The sequence below is a fragment of the Delphinapterus leucas genome, chromosome 16 (assembly GCF_059928025.1).
Source record: "Delphinapterus leucas isolate spDelLeu-1000000601 "Yukka" chromosome 16, BTC_Dleu_Yukka2, whole genome shotgun sequence".
Lineage (NCBI taxonomy): Eukaryota > Metazoa > Chordata > Mammalia > Artiodactyla > Monodontidae > Delphinapterus > Delphinapterus leucas.
The window spans coordinates 82535340-82556239 of NC_143144.1; the positions used below are offsets into that span (position 1 = coordinate 82535340).

Genomic DNA, 20900 nt, shown 5'->3' on the forward strand with positions numbered 1-20900 from the left:
AGAGCTAAATTCCAGTATAAAGGAAATGCAGGGAATATGGTAATAAACGTCACCAGGAGAAAACAATCAGACACATCTAGATGGTGGGACTGCTCTTTTCAAAGAGTCAATGCCTTTAAATATTCAATTTGGGAGGGAGGAAGGGGCTGTTCTAGAATAAAAGAAACGGAAAGTACCTGAAAAATACAAGATAGCTCTCGTGGGCACATTGGATTCTGATTTGAAAAGAAAAAGGCTAAAAAGTTATTTAGGGAAAATTGGAGAAATTTAAGTATGAAGTGTGTATTAGATAATATTGAAGAATCACTGCTAATTTGTTAGTTGTGGTTATAATATTGCGGTTACACAGGAGAATGTCTTTTTTTAAAGATTGATGCATGTTTAAGGGTAAACATAATTATAAATCAAAAGATTTATAATTTGTATTTAAAGGCTTCAGTAACAAAATACATATCTACACAGAGGTGAAGCAAATACAGCAACAATTTACAAACTTGAATTCAATATTTGATCATTTTTAGAATAAAAGTTAAAACATATAATATTTAAAACAGTTTTAAAATCAATAAGATGAGGTCTGTTTAAACATAGTTCAGCACAGCCAGAATTTTCCCTAGTAAAGGACGCTAGAGCGTATTTGGAGAAAACATATTATAATAAAGCCTTTCCTCAGTTTCATGTCAAGAATGTAGATAACATATTTAGGTATGAAAGTGTATTTAACATGTAGGGAGACAAACTGTGAACTCAGGATCAGGTCTGGGTTCTCCAGACCAATGGGTGATTGAATGCGAGAGAGAGAAAAAATACCGTTACATACTATCGGTAAGTACTTAATACTTATGTGTGTTTGGCATGCATGATTTCATTTAGTCTTCATAATAACTTATGAGCTGGGCGCTACTAGCTCCACTTTGCAGAAGGAGAAACTGAGACTTGGAAAGATTAAGCAGCCTACCCATTCAGGTGATTGGGACCAGAGCCAAGGTTTGAATCCAAGTCTGTCTGTAGCTAAAGCTCTCACCTTCTACATTTGCCAGCTGAAAGAAAGGTTTGGCAGTCTGCACAGTCTGAATGTTGTCTCAATTTTTTTTCTCAGTGATAAGAGTTTGAAGTAAATTTCAGTTATGAACTACCATGGGGTGGTAAGGAAACAGGATATGCATTCATTGAGAAACCTAATACATCAAAGCACTTCACAGGTTGGGGAATAAATGGAACTCAGGGGTGGAATCATTGACCTAAGTTTCACAGGGTTCAAGCCAAAGTCTGGTTGACACCTGGGCCTGAGCTCTTGGTCACAGTGACCCCTGACCTGACCCCTTCTAGAGTAAGCAACCAGAAATCCACAGCTAATTCCAGAACTTGGGACATTATTTGGCAGAGAAGAGCTGCAAAAGTCAAGGCCAGTTTTTGTTGATGTTGTAACTGATCCATTCAAAGACCAAAACCCCCTTGAGTTCTCTCCAATTTTGAATGTTTAAAAAAGTTAACTAGACCCCACCAATCAGCCTTGACCAACAGTGGTTGTGCCTTACTTGGAGTTCCACACAGGGGATGGTGAGAAGTAAGGGCACAGGGGCAGGGCCTTTCTCGGGGGAGGCACAACCCCCACGAGAAGTGGGAACCTCCTTATGACCACAAAGGTGGGGTTACTGAACTGGGGTGACATGGCCCTGTTTGGTTTGGTGGTTGTGTTTTTAAGTTTTCTACTGCTGTGTGACAAATTACCACAAACTTAGCAGCTTAAAACAAAACCCACTTATTAGCTCACATTCTGTAGGTCAGATATCAAGCAAGGCAGGGCTAGGTTCTCTGCTCAGGCTAAAATCAAGGAGTTGGCTGCTGCATCTGGACCTTGGTCCTCTTCCAAGGTCATTCCTGCTATTGACAGAATTCAGTTCCTTGTGGTTGTAGGACTGAAGTTCCTGCTTCCTCGATGGCTGTGGGGGGTAGGGAGTGCTCTCATCTGCTAGAGGCTGCTCTCAGTGCTCATGTGTGGAAGATAATGAATTCAGTACATGTTGAGTTGGAGAGGAAGACATCCAAATGGATGATAAAAATGACCAAATCATTAGTTAATGCAGAAGTTTTCAATCAGGAGTGATTTGGCCCTATAGGGAATGGTTGGCAATGTTTTAGACATCTTTGGTGTCACAGCAGAGGGGTATTGTCAGCATCTAGCAGGTAGAGGCCAGAGATATTGCTAAACGCTCTACGGTGCACAGGACAGCACAGAATTATCCAGCCCAATATGCCAATAGTGAAGAGGTTGAGAAACCGGGAGTTTATGGTCAGTAGTTAAAGCCACAGCACTGAGGAGAGGGCCTGGAACAGAGCTCTGAGTGGAGGGCAGGCCAAGCCAGAGCCTGAGAAGGAGCCAGAGAAGAGGAGGTAAACCAAAGGACGGAGTTCAAAAGCAGGTAGAAAAAGGGGTGTTGATTCTCAAATGTGTCAGGAGCTGCTGAGAGTCAAGCAAAAGGAGTAACAGTGACCATTGGACCTAGGGTGACAGAGGCCACTAGAGACTATGCCTGAGCAGGTTCACTGGGGCCGTGGGGGCGGACGCCCGTCTGGGCTGCACAGGTGTGTTCTCCAGACAGAAGGACGCACCAACAGCCAACAGAGGCAACCCTTCCAGACACTGGGCTGCTGAAGAGAAGCAAAGAGAGAGACTGACGTGGTGAAGAAAGGACACCTCTCCCACGGTGACCAGAGGAAGGAAGACAGCTGTGGGGTGCTTGGAAGTCTAATGGAGGAAGGTTGGGGAGACCTACCCACAAAGTAGGCAGTGGGTCAGGTTTGAGAAGGAGAAGCAATGGGTCAGATGTTTGAGGGAGGGGACCAGTTCCGTTTAGGACTCCTGGGCAGGGCCAGGGACCCAGGGGAAGCTGGGGAGACTCTAAAGGCATAACCTTTTCCCTTGTTATGTCTTCACCTGAGGTTTTTTTCTTTGTTTGTTTGTTTTGGGGGGGGTTGGTTTGTTTTTTCCTCTTGGAAAATTCTCATCAGAGTTCCATCCAAGACCGACTCAAATGTTAAAACATTTTCCCCCGCATGACTGTGCTGCACCACCTGGTACTCATTTTATGAGTCCAGAGTCTGTTGAAAAATAAGGAAATTATCCCAGTAGAGATGAAGATGCACACTGGGCTCAGAAAGCAAGGAAGGGTGATTAAAATATGGACATTCCTGCACAGCACAAGTTGTAATGACTTCTATAAGGTGAAACTGAGGGAAATTTCACGAAGGTTCAACTGATTTTCTTATAAGTCCTGAAACTCACGAGCAGTAAAGAGTTACAATATTAACAGGAAGAAAGGCTGTTAAGATTAAAAGGAATTTGGAAAGGACTGTCATCTGTTTTTATTCTTTCACATTACAAGAGATGACCCAGGATGTTCTTTAGAATTCAATATCTTTGATTTTATTATGATGCAGTACAGGTAAGTGCAGATAAAATTGATTCTTCCTCTAGATCATTGTGTCACTCCACCAAGACAAGTTTTCCTACATTTGAAGCCTTGGGCAATCAAACCCCCCACGAGGTGCAGCAGGTTTCTTCCAGGGGCCTCTGCAGGTCACACGGCAGCTGCTGGAACAAAGGGAAGGCGGGGCCGGGTCTTTGTGGATTCAGGCCTGGCTGGTAAGTCCGCCCACCTGGCTGTGTCTCCCATCACACTCTTTCTCCATCACCCCCATAGTTCGGGTTAAGGCAGAGCTGTGTGGCTTCTGTGATGTCCCATCCTCATGAAGGGTGGTTTCTGGAAAGCTGCCCCCTAACCAGCAGCCATTTCAAAGTGTCAGGTGTGGAAAACTGCTGACTCTTAGCAAACTAAGTATGACTACTATGGACAGGGGAGGGGAGGGAAGGGGAGGGGACGGGGTGTGTGCGGGGCTGATACCCAGTTTGCTGGTAATGAACCCATCCAAGTCATGCCTGCAATCATATTTGCTGATGGAAAGACACTGTCTTTAAGACGCCATCACCAAAAAGCTTGTCATATCTACAGAGATAGTGTGTGTTTAAAATGGTGAGGATGTACTGAACATCTCTAAACTGACAGGCCAATGGTTCTGGCTGCGGTTTTTTTTTTTTTAACACCTTTATTGGAGTATAATTGCTTTACAATGGTGTGTTAGTTTCTGCTGTATAACAAAGTGAATCAGCTATACATATACCTACACCCCACATCTCCTCCCTGTTGCATCTCCCTCCCACCCTCCCTATCCCACCCCTCTAGGTGGTCACAATGGCTGCTGTTTGTGACAGAAGCAAGAAAAAACCGGGGCGTGCTTCCCATCCCAAGTACTGCTGTCCCCCTTCCCCCCAGCACTATCCCTGCAGTGATGGGGGACGGGGTGGAGGAGATCGGAAAGGTCCTGGGATCCTCACAGCCCACAAGCTTTTGACATCAATTGGAAATCTGTGGGAAGGGGGAGAGAGGAGGGCCGGTACAGGCCGGCTGAGAAGCTAACTTCCATGAACCAGTTCTGGCGGTTTCTTTCCTGACGTCGTCTGAGAGACCAGGGTCCCTGGTCTCTACTCTCTCAGAGCGCAAACAAACCCCCAGAACTGCCTGTAGTTCAGAGACCACTTCCCAGGGGGCTGTTACTTCTAAGAGGAGAGGCCCACGTGGCAATAGAGGGACTCTCCCTTCTGCTACTTGTTAAATAGATCCACAAATTGGTTGTTTTACATGAAATTCGAAATCACAACCTGAGAGGCCTAAGACCACACCGACATTCACGCCTGACTCCAGCTGGGCCCCTTATTTCCAGAGCCCGGGGCTTTCACTCCGTCTAATCCTTAGCCCCGCCCACGCACCCCCTCCTGCCCCCTCCCCACCTCCAAGAGTGCGGGGAGCGGGCGGCGTGGGACAAGTGGGTTGGAACGTTTGATTTTTAAAGGAATTGGATGTATTGGCTTTGACCCTGCACAGCCCCGGGATGCTGGGAAGGTCCCAGGGCGAGACCGATTTCTACCAGAAGGGTGCTAACCCCGCGGGCGCTGAACGTCGGGGCCCGTCTCCTTATCTCTGAACCTTGATCACCGCTTCTCCGCGCGAGGGCGAGGGGCCCCAGCTCGGAGTCTGGGAGGCGCTGCTCTTCCCGGCTCCGTACATGAGCCTCGGGCTTGGCCCCAGGCCGGGGTAGCCAGGGCCCGCCGGGTGGTGGCGGGCGCACCGCAGGGACGTCCCTGTTTTCACGGGGCCAGGGAAACCCAGCAGAGGGTTTTGCCACCCACCGCACCTTGTGCCCGAGGCCACTGCGCGCGGACTGGGCAGGCGTGGTCTCGGGCTCCCTGGATGACTGGGCGTCCCGAGTTTCCAGCCTCTCCGCGTTTACAGGGGTCCGGTCTGCCTTCGAGCTTGTCGCGGGGGCTCCCGACGACTCCAGCGCCACCGTCCGCACCCGGCCAGACCCTGCCCGGGCCCCTCGCCTTCTCCGCCGCTCGCACTGGCCCTTCTGCTGCTCACTCGGTGTCCCCAAAGACACAGCGAGTCCCCGGTGGACGAGCAAGGGGGGCTCGCGCTGGACGGGGATCCCACTCCGAAATCTTGGGGGCCTGCGCGAGACGTGGTACCTGCCGCAGGGTGCAGGGCAGCCAGGGCTGCGGGGCCCTGAAGGCCTGACGAGGCTGGGATCGGCGAGATCCCCGGGGACCCAGGGTGACAGTGGCCAAGATTCTGGCTCGAGATGGCGCAGACAGCACAGGGTCTGGGAATTACTGGAGCGGCTCGTCGAGAGCGCCTCGGGACCTGGGCGGGGCGGAAAGCTGACCCCTGGGCGGGGATGGAGACATCACTCCTCTAAAACTGTCGGGGAGGGGGCTCGCCGCCGACACTCACCTGGGGCTCGGGCCCCGACGGCATTTAAAGGGCGGAGGGCGGGGCCCAGCGGGCCGCACTGGGAGCTGCTGGCGGCCGCGCTGGTTGGGTCGCCCATGAGCTTAAGCTCGGAGCCACCCGCCCAGACCCGGGAGCGCCTGGCCATGGCCGCTTACCGCGACGGCTCGGGGCCCTGCGCGGCCCCGCACGGCCAGGCCCGGGCGGCCGCGCACCCCGCGGGATACGCGCGTGGCGACCTGGGCGTGGCGGGCGGTGCTGGCCCGCGCCTGTGGCTGAACGCGACCGCTCTCAGCTCCGCGCCCTACGCGCCGGGACCCGCGCCCGCGTCCCCCTACGGGGCCCCTGGCCCGCTCCTCGGGGCCCCGGGCGGCCTGGCGGGCGCCGACCTCGCGTGGCTGAGCCTGTCTGGCCAACAGGAGCTGCTGAGGCTGGTGCGGCCGCCCTACTCGTACTCGGCGCTCATCGCCATGGCCATTCAGAGCGCGCCGCTGCGCAGGCTGACGCTCAGCCAGATCTACCAGTACGTGGCCGGCAACTTCCCCTTCTACAAGCGCAGCAAGGCGGGCTGGCAGAACTCCATCCGCCACAACCTGTCGCTCAACGACTGCTTCAAGAAGGTACCCCGCGACGAGGACGACCCAGGTAACAGAATCTCACCGCCACGCCCCGTCCAGGACTCCGCGGATTCCCGCAGCTGGCCTCCTGGCACTCTAGGGACGGGGGGCCTTGGACAGCCCGGTCCTCTTTGCACAGCTGAGGGTGCCGAGGCGGGAGGAGGGTGGGGAAGCGACACGTACTTGGCCGCAGACGGCTCGAGGACGCCAGCAGAGCCCGCGGCCCTGACTTGAGGTCTAGGGCAACAGGAGTCTCTAATTCTCGCGCCCTCCCGCTAAGGAAGAAGCTAGTCTGCTGGGGGACCTTCGGAGTGACTTCTCGGGGCCTGTGTCCTTTGCTGTAAAATGGGAAAGACCGTGGCCGCCCGGAAGATCAGGAGAAATCAGATGCCGCTTTGGGAAGCCTCGGAGCCTGCAGGGAGGCCAGGCGCGGTGGGCTCCACGCCGCTGGCAAAGCGAGTGCCAGAGGAGAGCCGGCTCGGTCTTCTCTCTGGCCTTGACCTTAGCAGAGCAGGTCTTCTCTCTGGCCTTGACCTTAGCGAGGCTCTGTATTTCCTGCGGGTCGCCCTTCCCTGGTCTTTCTGGGATGCCCACATTCTTCCGAGTCTGACTGTGGAGGCCTGATCCGGTACAGAGCACCGCCTCAAGGTTTGGGGTGGGCGTGAGGGCTCACGGAGGGGCCGGTGAAGCTGACCTCCATTTCTCACGTTCTCACATCACCTCGGTCAAATCCCGGATTTTCTGATCTGGGCCCTTTCTTCTTCCGCAGGTAAAGGCAATTACTGGACCCTGGACCCAAACTGCGAGAAGATGTTCGACAACGGGAACTTCCGAAGGAAGAGGAAGAGGAGGGGGGAGGTGAGCGCGGCCGCATCCTCGGGTGCCCGGAGCCCGGGAGGAGCCGAGGCGCCGGAGCTGGAGTCCCTGGGCGCCGCCTCCCCGGACCTGTGGCTCTCGTCGTCCCCTCCCGCGCCCGAGGCAGCCGCCTGCTTCTCCAGTTTCGCCTCGGCCATGGGCGCCCTGGCTGGAGGCCTCGGTACCTTTCCCGGGGGCCTGGCGGGCGACTTTTCTTTCGGGAGATCCACGACGGTCGCTGCCCACGGTACCCAGGCCCCCGGCCCCGCGCTCGGCTTCGCCTCCGGCCATCAGACGGCGGCCACCGGCTTCCGCGTCGGTCACTTAGTCTACAGTCGGGAAGGGACTGAAGTTTGAAGGGAGGCCGGGGATTGTCCCGCGTGCGGTGTCCACAGGAGATGAGCTCAGCCCCACGTGTTCGCTCCGCAGGGGTCAGGGCAGCTCAGGGAGCGCAGGGTGCCGGGGCGGGATGCAGGGAACCGAGCCAGCCTGTCGTGCACCCCTCACCCAGGCGACCATCCAGGTGGGGTGAGCGGGCGCTCCCCACTCCCCCTGTGCTTCCACTTGACCTGGACCTCGAACCCACGCTCCCAGGGGGTTCCGCCTTAAAGGGGCCACAGACTGGCGCTCACCCCAGCTTGCTTTTGTGAAGGAACCTGGCGCACCCCAAAGAGCCTTCTCATACGTGCTAGTGGGGACGCCCGGGCCCCTGTGGGGAGGATTTTCTCCTCCTTCCCAGCCTGGCGCACCCAGCGCACAGGGCCTTTCCTTGGCGCTCCAGGGAGGCCCTCGGGGTTCCGGAGCAGCCCCGGGGGGCCGGCCGGCTTCCACCCACCGTCGGGGGGAGTGTGCAGCCAGCGAGGGGCACCTGGGACGGTCGGGACCGGACGCGAGTACGTGGGACTTCCCGAGGGCTGGATGGGAGGAGGGCTGCGGATGAGCGGCCCTGGGGACACCAGCTCCTTCCCTGCCACTCAGCGCCTGCCTCCCTGAGTCTGTCGTAGGAGCAGGCGCCTCCGGGGGCCACCAGAGCCGTGCCGAGCGCGCTGGAGTCTCAGGGTGGGTTTAGGTTTGCCACCCAGCCACACTCGCACGCCGGAGAAACCACTCCTGTTTTCCTCTCCCTTCGTACCCCTCATCCCCCAAGTTGGTCCCCAGAGTCCCCACTCCTTGCGCGGAGCGGCTGCCTTCTGTGCAAATGTAAACCCTCCTCCCCAATTTGTATAACATTTATCCAGAAGGTTATCTTTGCAGCCAACAGGCATTGGGAGGAAAAATTTTGACTTCGGGACCTCCCCGAGCTTCTGGAGGCCGGGGCCCGGGATCATTAGGTCCCTCCTGGAGCGGCCGTCGCCTCGCACCAACCTTCCCTGCGCTGGGGGCGCGCAGGAGAGGCGTCTTCCCTGGGGAAGAGCAGGGAGAGGACCCTGCGAGCTTGGAGGAGGGCAGGGGATTTGGCGAGCCCAGCGGAGCAGGTGCCTCCAGGGCGCGAGTTTTAGAGGAAGCGGAAGGGCTTCCTTCGGGCATGGCTAGAACAAGCCAAGAGTCGCGGTGCATTTGGAGCCTGCCTGGGTGGTGAGGCACAAAGTTGCAAACTGCTCAGCATCGCCTCTCTCTGCTGCCATGCTGTGGGAAGGCAAGCAGCGTCCTGGCTCTGTTGTGATACTATGTTGCCCAGCCAAACTTACAACCAACCCAAAATCTTTTTGGGGAAAAACACTCCCCAAATGTAATACAATTTAAGAAAACCAGAAAAAGAAAATCATCACCTTACGAAAAGAAATAATTTTTTCTCAGGCCCATTTAATAAACAACAAATGCTAAAAAATAAACACCAACGTAGTGTAACTCGAATCCACTTGCTGTTCTGTACGTGTGAAGAATCCATCACTATTTCCAACATTTTCAGTTTAGACTCTGCATCTGCAGGAAACTTGGAGTAAAGGAAGTTTTAAAAATAAGTTTGACAACGTTGGGAAAGTACAATGTACACTTTTGCAATTAATAGAGCTTTCAGAAAATTGGCTGATAAATACGTATGTAAACATTGTGAATCATAGCTGCATGACTGCTAGAAATTGGCACGAAGCTGCTTTTTTTTTATCTTCCAACAATGGTTTTTCTGACAAAATAGAGGGGGGAAAAGTTTCAAAAAGATCTTTCAACCTTTAGTTTGTTTGACTAAAAATCAATTTTTGATGTTTAAAAATGGTTCATCCATTCATACTTTATGCCATTAATTGGTAATGGTATAACCAAATAGATGGAATCTTCATGAGAAAAGTAGAATTTAAAGTAATTCTGACAGTGCAGGGCATCTGGAAATCAGAAACCATCCCTTCTCCATGACAGTCTATGTGTCTGGATGTATTTTTATAACGGAGGGGCAGGGAAGGGGAGAGACCAAAATGCAGTTTCTGGGCCCTGGGGCAATCAGCTTCAGAACCACTTTGCATTAGCCCAAAGATATATTTTCCCAGAGGAAAGAAACTACTGAAATCAAAATAAGCAAAAAGAACAAAGAAGCCTGTTATCGGTTTATAATTAGATATCTTCTTTGGGCCAGGACTCAGTGAATTTGACCTTAGTTTCTAGGACAGCCTGCACATGAGCAACTGAAGGACCAGCTCCTTTTGGTCAGATGGAGGAAATGCTGCCAGGACGCCAGAAGAATCCTCTCCCCAGGGCTCAGAGTCCCATCTCCACCTCTCTGTCTTTTTGGTCTTTGAAATAGCAAAATGTTGCGCTTTTGCATATCAAGGGTAGGTGCTGTATGCTACGGCTTTTCTCTTGAGGAAAATTCCAAGTTGTTTTAAAACTAAGTGCAAACCTTTACAAAAGGAGTGCCTTGGTAAGATGTTATAAGCACACGATGGAGTGTCACTGAAACACTCAACTCTTCATTTGAATCAACATTTCAGTGGCACTGAATAGTTTCAAGTATAGAAATGATGCGTTTCCACCTTCAGAAGAGAAAGACAAAATTGTCAGGATACCAGGTTTTTAGGAATTTTTTTCCATTGCCAAATTATAGTGGAAATTTTCAGGTGACTGAAAAACCAAAGAGCATAAAAATAAAGTAAATTATGAAATTACCTCCCCTGGAAACAGTCATGGGGTGAAGAGGTGTCCCAGGCAAAGAAGAACCATTTGTGTTTGAAAACCCAAATATTTGTTAAAAGTATTTTTTAAAGGGTAGTAACTAGAGTTTTAAAAAGTGAGCACTGGATTTCAAGGTAGGAATTCACATATGGATTCAACATTGAGTATGTCCACCTATGATGAACGCAAGTTTTGCATTTTGACAATTCCGCCTTGGGCTATTCATGTTCAGCTTTTAATCTTTAATTTCTTGAGTGTATCTATTGTAACCAAGTGGCATTTTTTTATTCAGGGAAATAACCTTACAGTAATTATTGCAACTCTTCAGTGAAACAGGAGACTGAAGTTCATTGTGATTTTGCAGATAGAAAAGCTGAGCCAAAGGGTTAAGCGATCTCCAGAAGCTCATCTAATGAGAACTAAAAGGGTTCCTGATAGACACGCAACCTTTCTATGGCTCACACTCAGAAATGCACCTTCACGTGTACATATCCGTTTGCTCGCGTGTGCGCGCACACAAACACGCACGCACACACATCACTGAACCATGTCTTGACCAGGATCCTCAAGAAAAAAGCCATAGATGACTGCACAAACCCATGATACTCAAAGGCATAGTATTTTCAAACAATACTGTGAGAATATCACATTTGCTGACTTCCCTGGTGGCTCAGTGGTTAAGAATCTGCCTGCCAATGCACAGGACACGGGTTCGATCCCTGGTCCGGGAAGATCCCACATGCCGCAGAGCAGCTAAGCCCGTGCACCACAACTACTTAGCCTGCGCTCTAGAACCCGCGAGACACAACTACTGAAACCCATAGGCCACAACTACTGAAGCCCGCGGGCCTAGAGCCCGTGCTCTGCAACAGGAAAAGCCACCGCAATGAGAAGCCCATGCACCGCAACAAAGAGTAGCCCCTGCTCACCGCAACTAGAGAAAGCCCACACGCAGCAACAAAGACCCAAAGCAGCCAAAAAAAAAAAAAAAGAAAAAGAAAAAGTATCACATTTGCATTCAGAATTTGACTTCAGATGGAGAGGAACATGTGCAACCATCATAGAATGTAGTAGGGGTGGAGTCGCACATCCTAATAAAATGTGATGTGTTCAGTAAATCTTTCGAGCGTCAACTCTGTACCTGCCTTTGTATTAAGCCCGGCAGTGAATACCCTGGGCCGTTGCTGCCCTCCCAAAGCCTCCTTCCAGTGGGAGAGGCAGAGATCAAGGAGCAGTTACAGGCTGGACCGTGGCTATTTGGTTCCAAAGCAATGACTTTATGATCAAGTCCGTAAGCCATCTCATTTGTAAACACACAATTGCCTCATGGCTGTGTTTCCTACACTCCGAAAACTCGGAAGTGTCTGTTTGCTTTCTCAGCTTTATAACTTCATTGTGATTTAGGCCAGGAGTTGAACACTGCCCTGGCCTGGAACAAGTGTGATCTGCTCCCTTCTCCACAGCATCATTTAGGAACTTTAACATAAAGCCTGTCCTCTTATTAGAAGATCTATTAACTGATGGTCACAAGAGATGGTGACTCATGGGACCAGAGCTGGCCTTTCCCCAAGGTTCCTGGGTATGGATGCCTTTGGTGCATCCTTGCATCCATTTGTTGAAGTTTTGGGAACTCTTTCTCTTTTAATCTAATGTAAAATTTGCTAAATAACATTCCTCAAGGCTACTTGCCCAGCCCCTGCAGTAAACTGACTACTCTCTTTCGTAAACTCCCATCAGGGACTGGACACAAAGAATGTAAAATATTCTTAGTTTCATTCAGTTCGCAGAGGGTAAATGAATAGTATATTAAATTAGATTTTCACCAAAAAAATATATCAGAGTTATATCCCTTCGTTAACATGGAGCTAACTGAACTGATGAGTTTTTGAGGTTTTCTCTACCCCCAAGAATCACCCATTCATTCATCTGACACTGATTGAACATCAAGGTGACAAGGACTCTGTTAAATGCTTAATGGACATCATCTATTTAAGCCCTCACAACCAGCCAGGGAGGCAAGTATTATTATCCCCATTTTACTGATGCAGAAACTGAGGCTCAGACAGATTAAGTGGCTTGTTTCCTAGAGGCCACAGAGAATTCAGAGCTGTGTCAGCAAGAACCTACCTACCACCCGCCCCTGACTTCCTTGCCTCCCACTTCATCCTTCAGGTCTGAGGGAGATCTCACTTTTCAGGAATCCTTCCCCGGCATCCAAGTCCAAGTTAGGTGCCCCTCTGCTCTGCTCCTGCAGCTCCTGGATGGGCTTCCTCATCAGCCTCCCCCAGAAGGCCCTGTCACCACCTCCATCCTCTCCTGGGGTCTATGTGGGGAGGAGTTGCCTGCTTTATTTCACAGGAACATCCCCAGAGCCAGGCATATTGTAGACACGATATTGTAGGGTGGGGGGAGGGTAGCAGGTGAATGAATGAATGAATGAATGAATGAATGGAGTGTGAGTAGGCGGAGTTGTACCCTAAGCTTTCCATACACTCTCCCTCCCTTCATAGGGCCCCTAGTCTCCTATGACAGGCCTGATTCCTCCATGTATAGAGCCAGAGCTTCAGCTGGACTCTGCAGATACAAAAGTGAATGAGACACAGCCTTGGAGACCGCTGTCGGGCAGAGTGCCCTGTGCTGGAGTGCTGTGTGCTGAGTGCGGAGCTACGTGGAGGAAAAGCCAGAGACGTGATGGGAGATGAGGCCAATAAGGTCTGGTTAGTTTCTCACTGTGAACGCGAAAGCAATCATAATAATACCAACAATGTCACAGAGAATCCAGGCTGACACCTCCATGGCCACACCTTGATGAGAGGTTAGCTATGTACACACGTTTATCAGAGGGGTGAGTCTTTATTTGCCAGTGGTGCCTGGGCCTTTTCCAGAATACCTTTCCCTGTCACCTCTGCTCTCCCCAGACCTACATCCTTGTCCAGAATGAGACTCAGCTTCCAAGAAGGCCAGAAGAATTTAAGGACAAGAATTGGGTCATGCTTCGGTGTTCCTCCCACAGGGCCTGGACTAAAAGATGAGGAGAGGCAGAGCGCGTGTACAATTGGTAATTTTGACTGCATCTTCTAAAAGTGTTCAGGTGTCTGCCTGGCTCGGGGCCCCTGATCTGTCTCAGCAATCCATCACCTGTGGCTGCCCCTGACTCCTGCACACACTGGCGGTTTGCCTCTGCCTAAGGGGAACATTAACTTCTGCACCTGAACCAAACGACGCCCTTTGACGGGACCTCGCTTTGCTGGGCTGGGAACACTTTAGTCCTAGAAGCCTAAGGGCAGGTCGGTTCAGGGGAAGATGGACTTTCTTGGGTAAGTAGAATTAATACTTTAATGAAAGGTTTCTGTTTCAGGATTCTTGAAAAGTTGGAGCTTAATTCTTTATGCTCTTTGGGAATCCTGAGTGGAACAGGATGGCTTTGCTGCTTTATTTACTTTGGTTTGTTTGATTTATTATTTTTAAATTTCTGTTAAGACGAATAAATCACATCATATATTTTAATTGAGGAAAATTAAAAGGAATCTGGCATATTACTTAAACCTTGCATGCTACTTACATGCAATGTAAGAAAGAAATTATAAGGGAAGGAAAGAAGAAAACTTTTAAAGACTCATTTGTAATGCAATTCTTGAGAGATATATTGCCCTTAAACTTTTTTTCCATTCATTATTGCTTTAATTTTTCTACAACACCCTAGTTAGGATATATAATACATAAAAGATATGTAAGAAACGTAATATATATAAGAATCTACAATAATAATATTTCTTCATTAGCAAGAATTCTTTTCATCCCTGGCAGGAATGTTTCTTCATTTTCTGGGTTTGAATGTATAAGTCTGTTAGTACACATATCATATTAATGCATTCATTGCAGGCACAAAATTAAAATGAGATTTATGAAAGGAAAGAGTCACATAGTTTCAAGTAACTAGTAAGATGGATGTTTCTGAATTCTTCTGACTTCTCAGGAGGAACCCCTCTCCGGCTCAGATTTCACCTGGGCTCATTTATACAGCAACCCCATGGCTCCCTTTGGGGCATCCACAGTAAAAAAGACTTTTAGCATAACTGGGTGTAGAATGACAAGAGCCGATGCTGAGACGCATGCCCTGTTCACCATCCACTGGAACAGGCTTTCATAAATCCAGACATGATGCTGTGGGCTTTGTGGAGATGTTCAGTTTAGAGGTAATCGAATCAAAGCCTTCAAACATGCTACGGAGTGAGTGACAGTGTCAAGAGAGAGCAAAATTGCAGAGTTGGGGTTTCGATTGTAGGAATACAGATCCCTGCAGTTGAAAGGAATCCGCTAAGATGCACTGGGCAGGCCTGGGTCATCAAGGATGATGCCCTGGTACTGAGCGCTCACTGTCAGCAGGGGCTTTAAAGACGTGACTGCTACTAAAAGCTACTGGGCAAGGAAGGTGGTATTAACTTAGCTTTACAAACGAGGAAATTAGGCTCAAAGAGGTTAAGTGACTCACCCAAGGTGGGTAGGGCAGCGGGGACCAAGGATTAAAGTTAACTAGTCTGACTCCAAAGTCACTGGTGTTCCTACTTTCCATACTGCCTTTCCTGTAACTAATGGGGAGGACGGGGAGCGGCAGAGAAACACCGCGTTCTCTGTCCTCAAATTCTGCTCTAGAGACGTCAATCCATTGTGTCACATTCCCAGGAAAGCTCAGACACAGGATGGAAACATGAAAACATCACTAACTTCGGACTTTATTATATAAAAAAACATAATTCAATGGGTATGATTTAAAAAAATAGCACACGACTGTTATTTATTATAAAACAGAATTCAGTACTATAATTTTAAAAACTAAGGGCAATCTTTAGATGAACAGAAATACAATCTATAGGCTCCAAACTGAAAAGAGGGCACAAAAATTTACAGCCAGAAAATTCCAAATGATCATATCTGACCCACCACCTGTTTCTGTATGACCCACAAACTTAAGAGTGCTTTCACATGGTTTAATGGTTTAAAGAGAACATAAGAGAAGAATATTTCATGACATGTAAAAATTACAAGAAATTAAAATTTCAACACCTGTAAATATAGATTTACTGAACACAGCCTGCACATTCAGTTCTGTGCTGTCCACAGCTGCTTGGCGCTGCATCAGAGATCACAGCTGCATTAGAGAATAACGTGGCTCTTATGGCTACACACACCGCAGATCCCAGTGACAGATACAGCCCTGCATCTTAAGGACCATGTATGTGGCTGTTCCAAGACTTTTTTTATATTACCAATGCACACCCATTATATCAAAACAAGAAAAGAAAAAAAAATGGACCGCAAATGTTGCAATTTTAAGACACAGTGGAGGGTGGATTATTCTGTTATGGAGTTAGATGGCCAGGTACTGTGTTTAACAGGCAATGACACCATACATGTGCTAAAGAATACACTTTAACCACCATTACCAGACTAAGCCTTTCCTTTCCACTCAGTACAGTGATGGTCAGAAAAATTAGAAAATAGCTGTCTATTTTCTAAACAAGTTATCTCACCACAAAAGTTATCTCTCCACAAAAATTAGGAAATGAAAATGAAGTTGCAACCAGACAAAGTAAGGTTCTGGGTAAGAAAAACTGTTTATTCATGTTGTGTTCATTAAATCAGGTTTGAGAGCAGCAGCTGAAGAAATGTGCTCAGAAAATATCCAGAAAAAGTAAACTTGTTTAAGACTATTAGCTTTTGTCCTCAATTTTGTTCTATTGTAATTATGTGTTATAAGTTGAATGTCATCAATAAAAATTTTGTGGAAATCTATTTTTCTCTCTTGTTATATAAGTATCACAAAATATCCGCAATTTGGTCCACAAAGCTTAAAATGTTTACCATCTGCCCTTTACAGAAAAAAGTTGTCAACATTTATCAGAGGATAGAAAGGCGAGTGGGAAAATATAGTTAAGAGTAAACGCAAAATAAGATGGTAGAAATTAGCCTAAATGCATAATTAATCATAATAAATGTAAATGATAAACTGCTCTAATAAAATCAGAGGACTGGATTTATGTATTTTTAATCTAACTATAAGCTGCTGATAAGAAATATACCTGGAATTAAACCTCAAGGAAAATTGAAAGTGAAGAGATATAAAAAGAAATAGCAGGCCCATTCTAACAAAAAGACAGCTGGTATAGCAACACTAATAAAAAATAAAATTTTAGTGAACACACACGGATATGAAAAAAGACGAAAAATACACAATAATAAAAGAAATTGACCATCAAGAAGATATAAAGAATATATATAACCAACAGTATTTTCTCACAATTCAGTAAAGAAAAGCTGACAGAAAGACACACATTTAACAAATCCACAGAGTAGGGGATTTGAACCCACTTCTATCTACATCAAGCAGATAAAAAAAAAAAATCAGTAATGCTGTGGACTTGAATATCAAAATTGCCCACCTTGATATATAATATAATAGTTAGAACCATATGCTAAAATGATATTAATACATATTTCTTACAGTTTTTATTTTGTAAAGTAACCACAGACTAGATCACAAAGGTAAATCTCAACAATGATGGAAGGACTTTGTCACATAGACCATGTTTTCTGACTACAGTGCAATAAAAGATCATTAAAAATGTCTGGATACCAAAATAAATTCTTAAAATTCTTAAATTCTTAAACATGTCATGGGGTAAAGAGAGAATTGAAATGAACAACTGTAAAAGTGCTTAAAAGATGGCTGTTAGAGGGAAACATTTAGCATTACATTTATTTAATCAATGTATTTAGGAAAAACAAAGGATATAAAAAATAATTGAGGGGCTTCCCTGGTGGCGCAGTGGTTGAGAGTCTGCCTGCCAATGCAGGGGACACGGGTTCGTGCCCCGGTCCAGGAAGATCCCACATGCTGCAGAGCAGCTAGGCCCATGAGCTATGGCCGCTGAGCCTGCACGTCCAGAGCCTGTGCTCCGCAATGGGAGAGGCCACAACAGTGAGAGGCCTGCGTACCACAAAAAAAAAAAAAATTATTGAGTTTTGTGTTCAGTACAAATAACTAGAAGAGATAAATGGTTTAAAAAGAAAAAGGAAGGAAATTGTAACTATAAAAATAGATGAGTGAAATGGAAGACAAAACAATATAGACAATCAAAAAAATCAGGCGTATTTCTTCAAAAAATGAATAAAGCAGGCAAAATTTAGAAAGACAAATCAAGAAGAAAAGAAAAAGGAATCAGTAAGCCATTATCAGGAAAAATGGGCATCTTCAGCCCCTACCACCCCCTTACCCCTGAAATGCTCCTTTGTGACTGGAGGGAAGGAGGTAAGAAAGACTGCAGTTACCACATGGAGAGGAGGGGGAGATTCCACGTGAGGCTCTACTTTCTCTGGGAAGCAAAAGGTGAAGTTACCTGTTGCGAGGTAAAAGTTAAGTAAGGAGGGAGTGAAGGAGGAGTTAAGGAAAGAGAAAGGGAGTCTTAAGAAGAGAAGGTGCAGAAGAATATAGTGGTGAACAACAAAAGGAGAAGACTAAATGTCCCTAAACATTTTGGGGACCATCACCAAGGTTCCAGATGAAGGTAGGGACAGGTTCCTTACTCAGGTCTCAATTCTGATATCAAGCAGAGGGTCAGAAGCTTCGAGGCACCACCTAAAAAATAAAAACCTGTGATGAGTATCTTCAAATAATTGTTTCCAACTAAAACCTTGAAGTTGTATTGGTTTAAAAAGTATTCTAAAATTCAAGCCTTTTAGAGCTAGAATGACAATTTGAGATCATTATTCCAGGGATGGCTAATAACATTGCACTTGTCTCTCCATTCCTTACTCTCAGGGCAGACATTAATAATTAATCACTGGATTCTTATCCACTCCATCTTCAGTTACCTTCAGAATCTTTCTCATTTTTGTCCTCCAGGAGGCCATTGCCTGTCTCTCAGAGTTCATACGTGGAATTAAATCTGCTTCCAGCCATAATAACATAAATGAAGATTGAAAAAGGTCAAATAATTTGTTCAAAGTAGGTCTTCCAGTTAATGGCAGAGTTACGCATAGATTCTGTTTCTCAACTCAGTCAACCATGCTAATGTACTGTGGAAAAGGTAGCAGACATCTTTATATTTCAATAATAACTGTATGGTGGTTTTTTTTGCTTTGGTGTCTTTTAATATTATCTCTTCTTCTTTGTTTATTTTTTGCAGTTTGAATAAGATGTGTCTAGGTGGGAGATTTTTGGGTAATTATCCTACTTGGTATCCTCTGAGCTTCCCAAATCTGTGGTTTGGTGTCTGTCATTAATTTTGGAAAATTTTCAGCCATTATTACTTCAAATATTTCTTCTGCCCTTTTCTATCTTCTCCTCTGGTATTTCAATTACTTGTGTGTTATATATTTTATAATTCTTGGATGTTCTGTATTATTCTGTTGTGTTTTAATTATTTTATCTCTGTGCATTTCAGTTTGGAAATTTTCTACTGATTTATCTTTAAGTTCACTGAGTCTTTCCATGGCCAGTCTACTGATTAGCCAATCAAAGACATTCTTCATTTCTGTTGTAGTGTTTTGTATTTCCAGCATTTCCTTTGAATTTTTTCTTGGTTTTCATCACTTTGCTTCCATTACCCATCTTTTTATTATTATTATTTTTTTAATTTATTTTATTTTTGGCTGCGTTGGGTCTTTGTTGCTGCATGCAGGCTTTCTCTAGTTGCAGCGAGCGGGGGCTACTCCTCATTGCTGTGCTTGGGCTTCTCATTGCAGTGGCTTCTCTTGTTGCAGAGCACGGGCTCTAGGCACACGGGCTTCAACAGTGTGGCATGTGGGCTCAGTAGTTGTGGCTCGCAGGCTCTAGAGATCCGGCTCAGTAGTTGTGACACACGGGCTTAGTTGCTCTGCAGCATGTGGGATCTTCCCGGACCAAGGCTCGAACCCATGTCCCCTGCATTAGCAGATAGATTCTTAACCACTGTGCCACCAGGGAAGTCCCTACCCATCTGTTTTTGCATGTTGTCTATATTTTTCATTAAAGTCCTTAACATATTATTCATAACTATTTTAAATCACCTATCTGATAATTCCAACATCTGTGTCATATTTGAGACAAGTTCTGTTGCTTGCTTTGTCTCCTCAGACTGTGTTTTTTCTTGCCTTTTAGCATGCCTGGTCATTTTTTGCAGAAAGCTAAACATGATGGATTGGGTAAATTGGCCTTTATTGTGAGGCTGTGTGTTAATCTGGCTAGAGGTTGGGCTGCATTTAATATTTGCAGTAGGTGCCAGAAGCTTCACATTTCTCTATTGTCCTTGTTTTTGTCTCTCCTGTTGGTTTTGGGCTTCCTGAAGTCCTCTTCCTTAGAAACCTGCAGCTTGTAGTTCTTTCATGTCTAATCCACTGTGTGGGGGAGGGGAAGCGTTCTGTTACTTTATGATTCCATCTCAGTCTCTGAGTGTGTCGTGTCCTTGGGCTGTGACCTTCACGGGTGTTTCTTAGTGCCCCCACACTTTTCTTGGGCAAGAATACCAGAGGGTGCTAGAGTCAGAGAAATGCTCTTCCCCAAGGGAGGCTAGGCTTTGGTAAAATTCATTTTCCCTGGAAAGTAGGCTTTTGTTATGGAGAACACTCTGGGTGTATTTCCCAGTGGTTATATCCTTTCCTTTTTCCTGACTTTCAAGGGGTTTTCTTGGCTCCTTAGCATGATAACTTAGAGGGATCCCTGTAAACAAAACCCAGGAAAGTCTAGGGGAACCCGAAGACTGTGATCCCCCTGAGGGCTTTTCACTCTCATTCTTGTCTGCATTCAGCCTTGAGCAATTTATCAAATTCCCCCTGTAAGTGTGTCTAACAGTTTATAGCTCCAGTAGCTTCTGCTCCAGGCAAGCAGATCTCGGCTGGGACTCTAGGTTTGCCTTTCTTTCTAGATCTTATGGTGACAGTTTGTTCTCTGATGGTTTCGAGAAAAGTCATTGGTCTTCAGTTGGTTCAGCTTTTTCTTGTTGTGAAGATGGGAGTGATGACTTATAAGCTCTTTACATGTCAGAGCTGAAATTAGAAGCCCCCTTCATACCTTTTTCAAAGATTATTGAATGCCTACTATGTGCCTGGTCATGAGGTGGTGAACACAAGAAACAAAAATCCCTGCTTTGTTGAGCTGACTGATACCCAGATGGCTGTGGAGTCCTAAATCATTTCCAGCCTCACCTTCTCCCTTCAATCACAGACCCACATCTCCAGCTATTAGGAGGATGTCACATCAGCCTTTCAAATTCCACGTTGCCAACCTGGACCTCGGTGCCTCCCCACCAAGCCAACTGCTAGCCGTGTATTCACCATGGTCCATTGAGACACCAGACCACGCCCACCCCACATCCCTCTATTTCATCAATAAACCTCATTCTTAGATAACTCTTAACTCAGAGGCTTTCTCTCCATCCTTACTGCCACAACTTTGGCTTAGGTTTCTACCATCTCTGTTTAGGGTGTTCCAATGGTCTCT

At 47.0% G+C, this 20900-nt stretch overlaps 1 protein-coding gene across 1 annotated transcript; it reads left to right on the forward strand.

Annotated features, from left to right (window-relative positions):
* Positions 1–5940: 5940 nt before the first annotated feature.
* On the forward strand, positions 5941–9359 carry FOXI2 (forkhead box I2). The gene is made up of 2 exons (XM_022569504.2): positions 5941–6494; positions 7236–9359. The coding sequence occupies exons 1-2, from the start codon at positions 5948–5950 to the stop codon at positions 7676–7678; spliced, it is 990 nt and encodes a 329-aa protein (XP_022425212.2). The 5' UTR covers positions 5941–5947; the 3' UTR covers positions 7679–9359.
* Positions 9360–20900: the final 11541 nt, after the last annotated feature.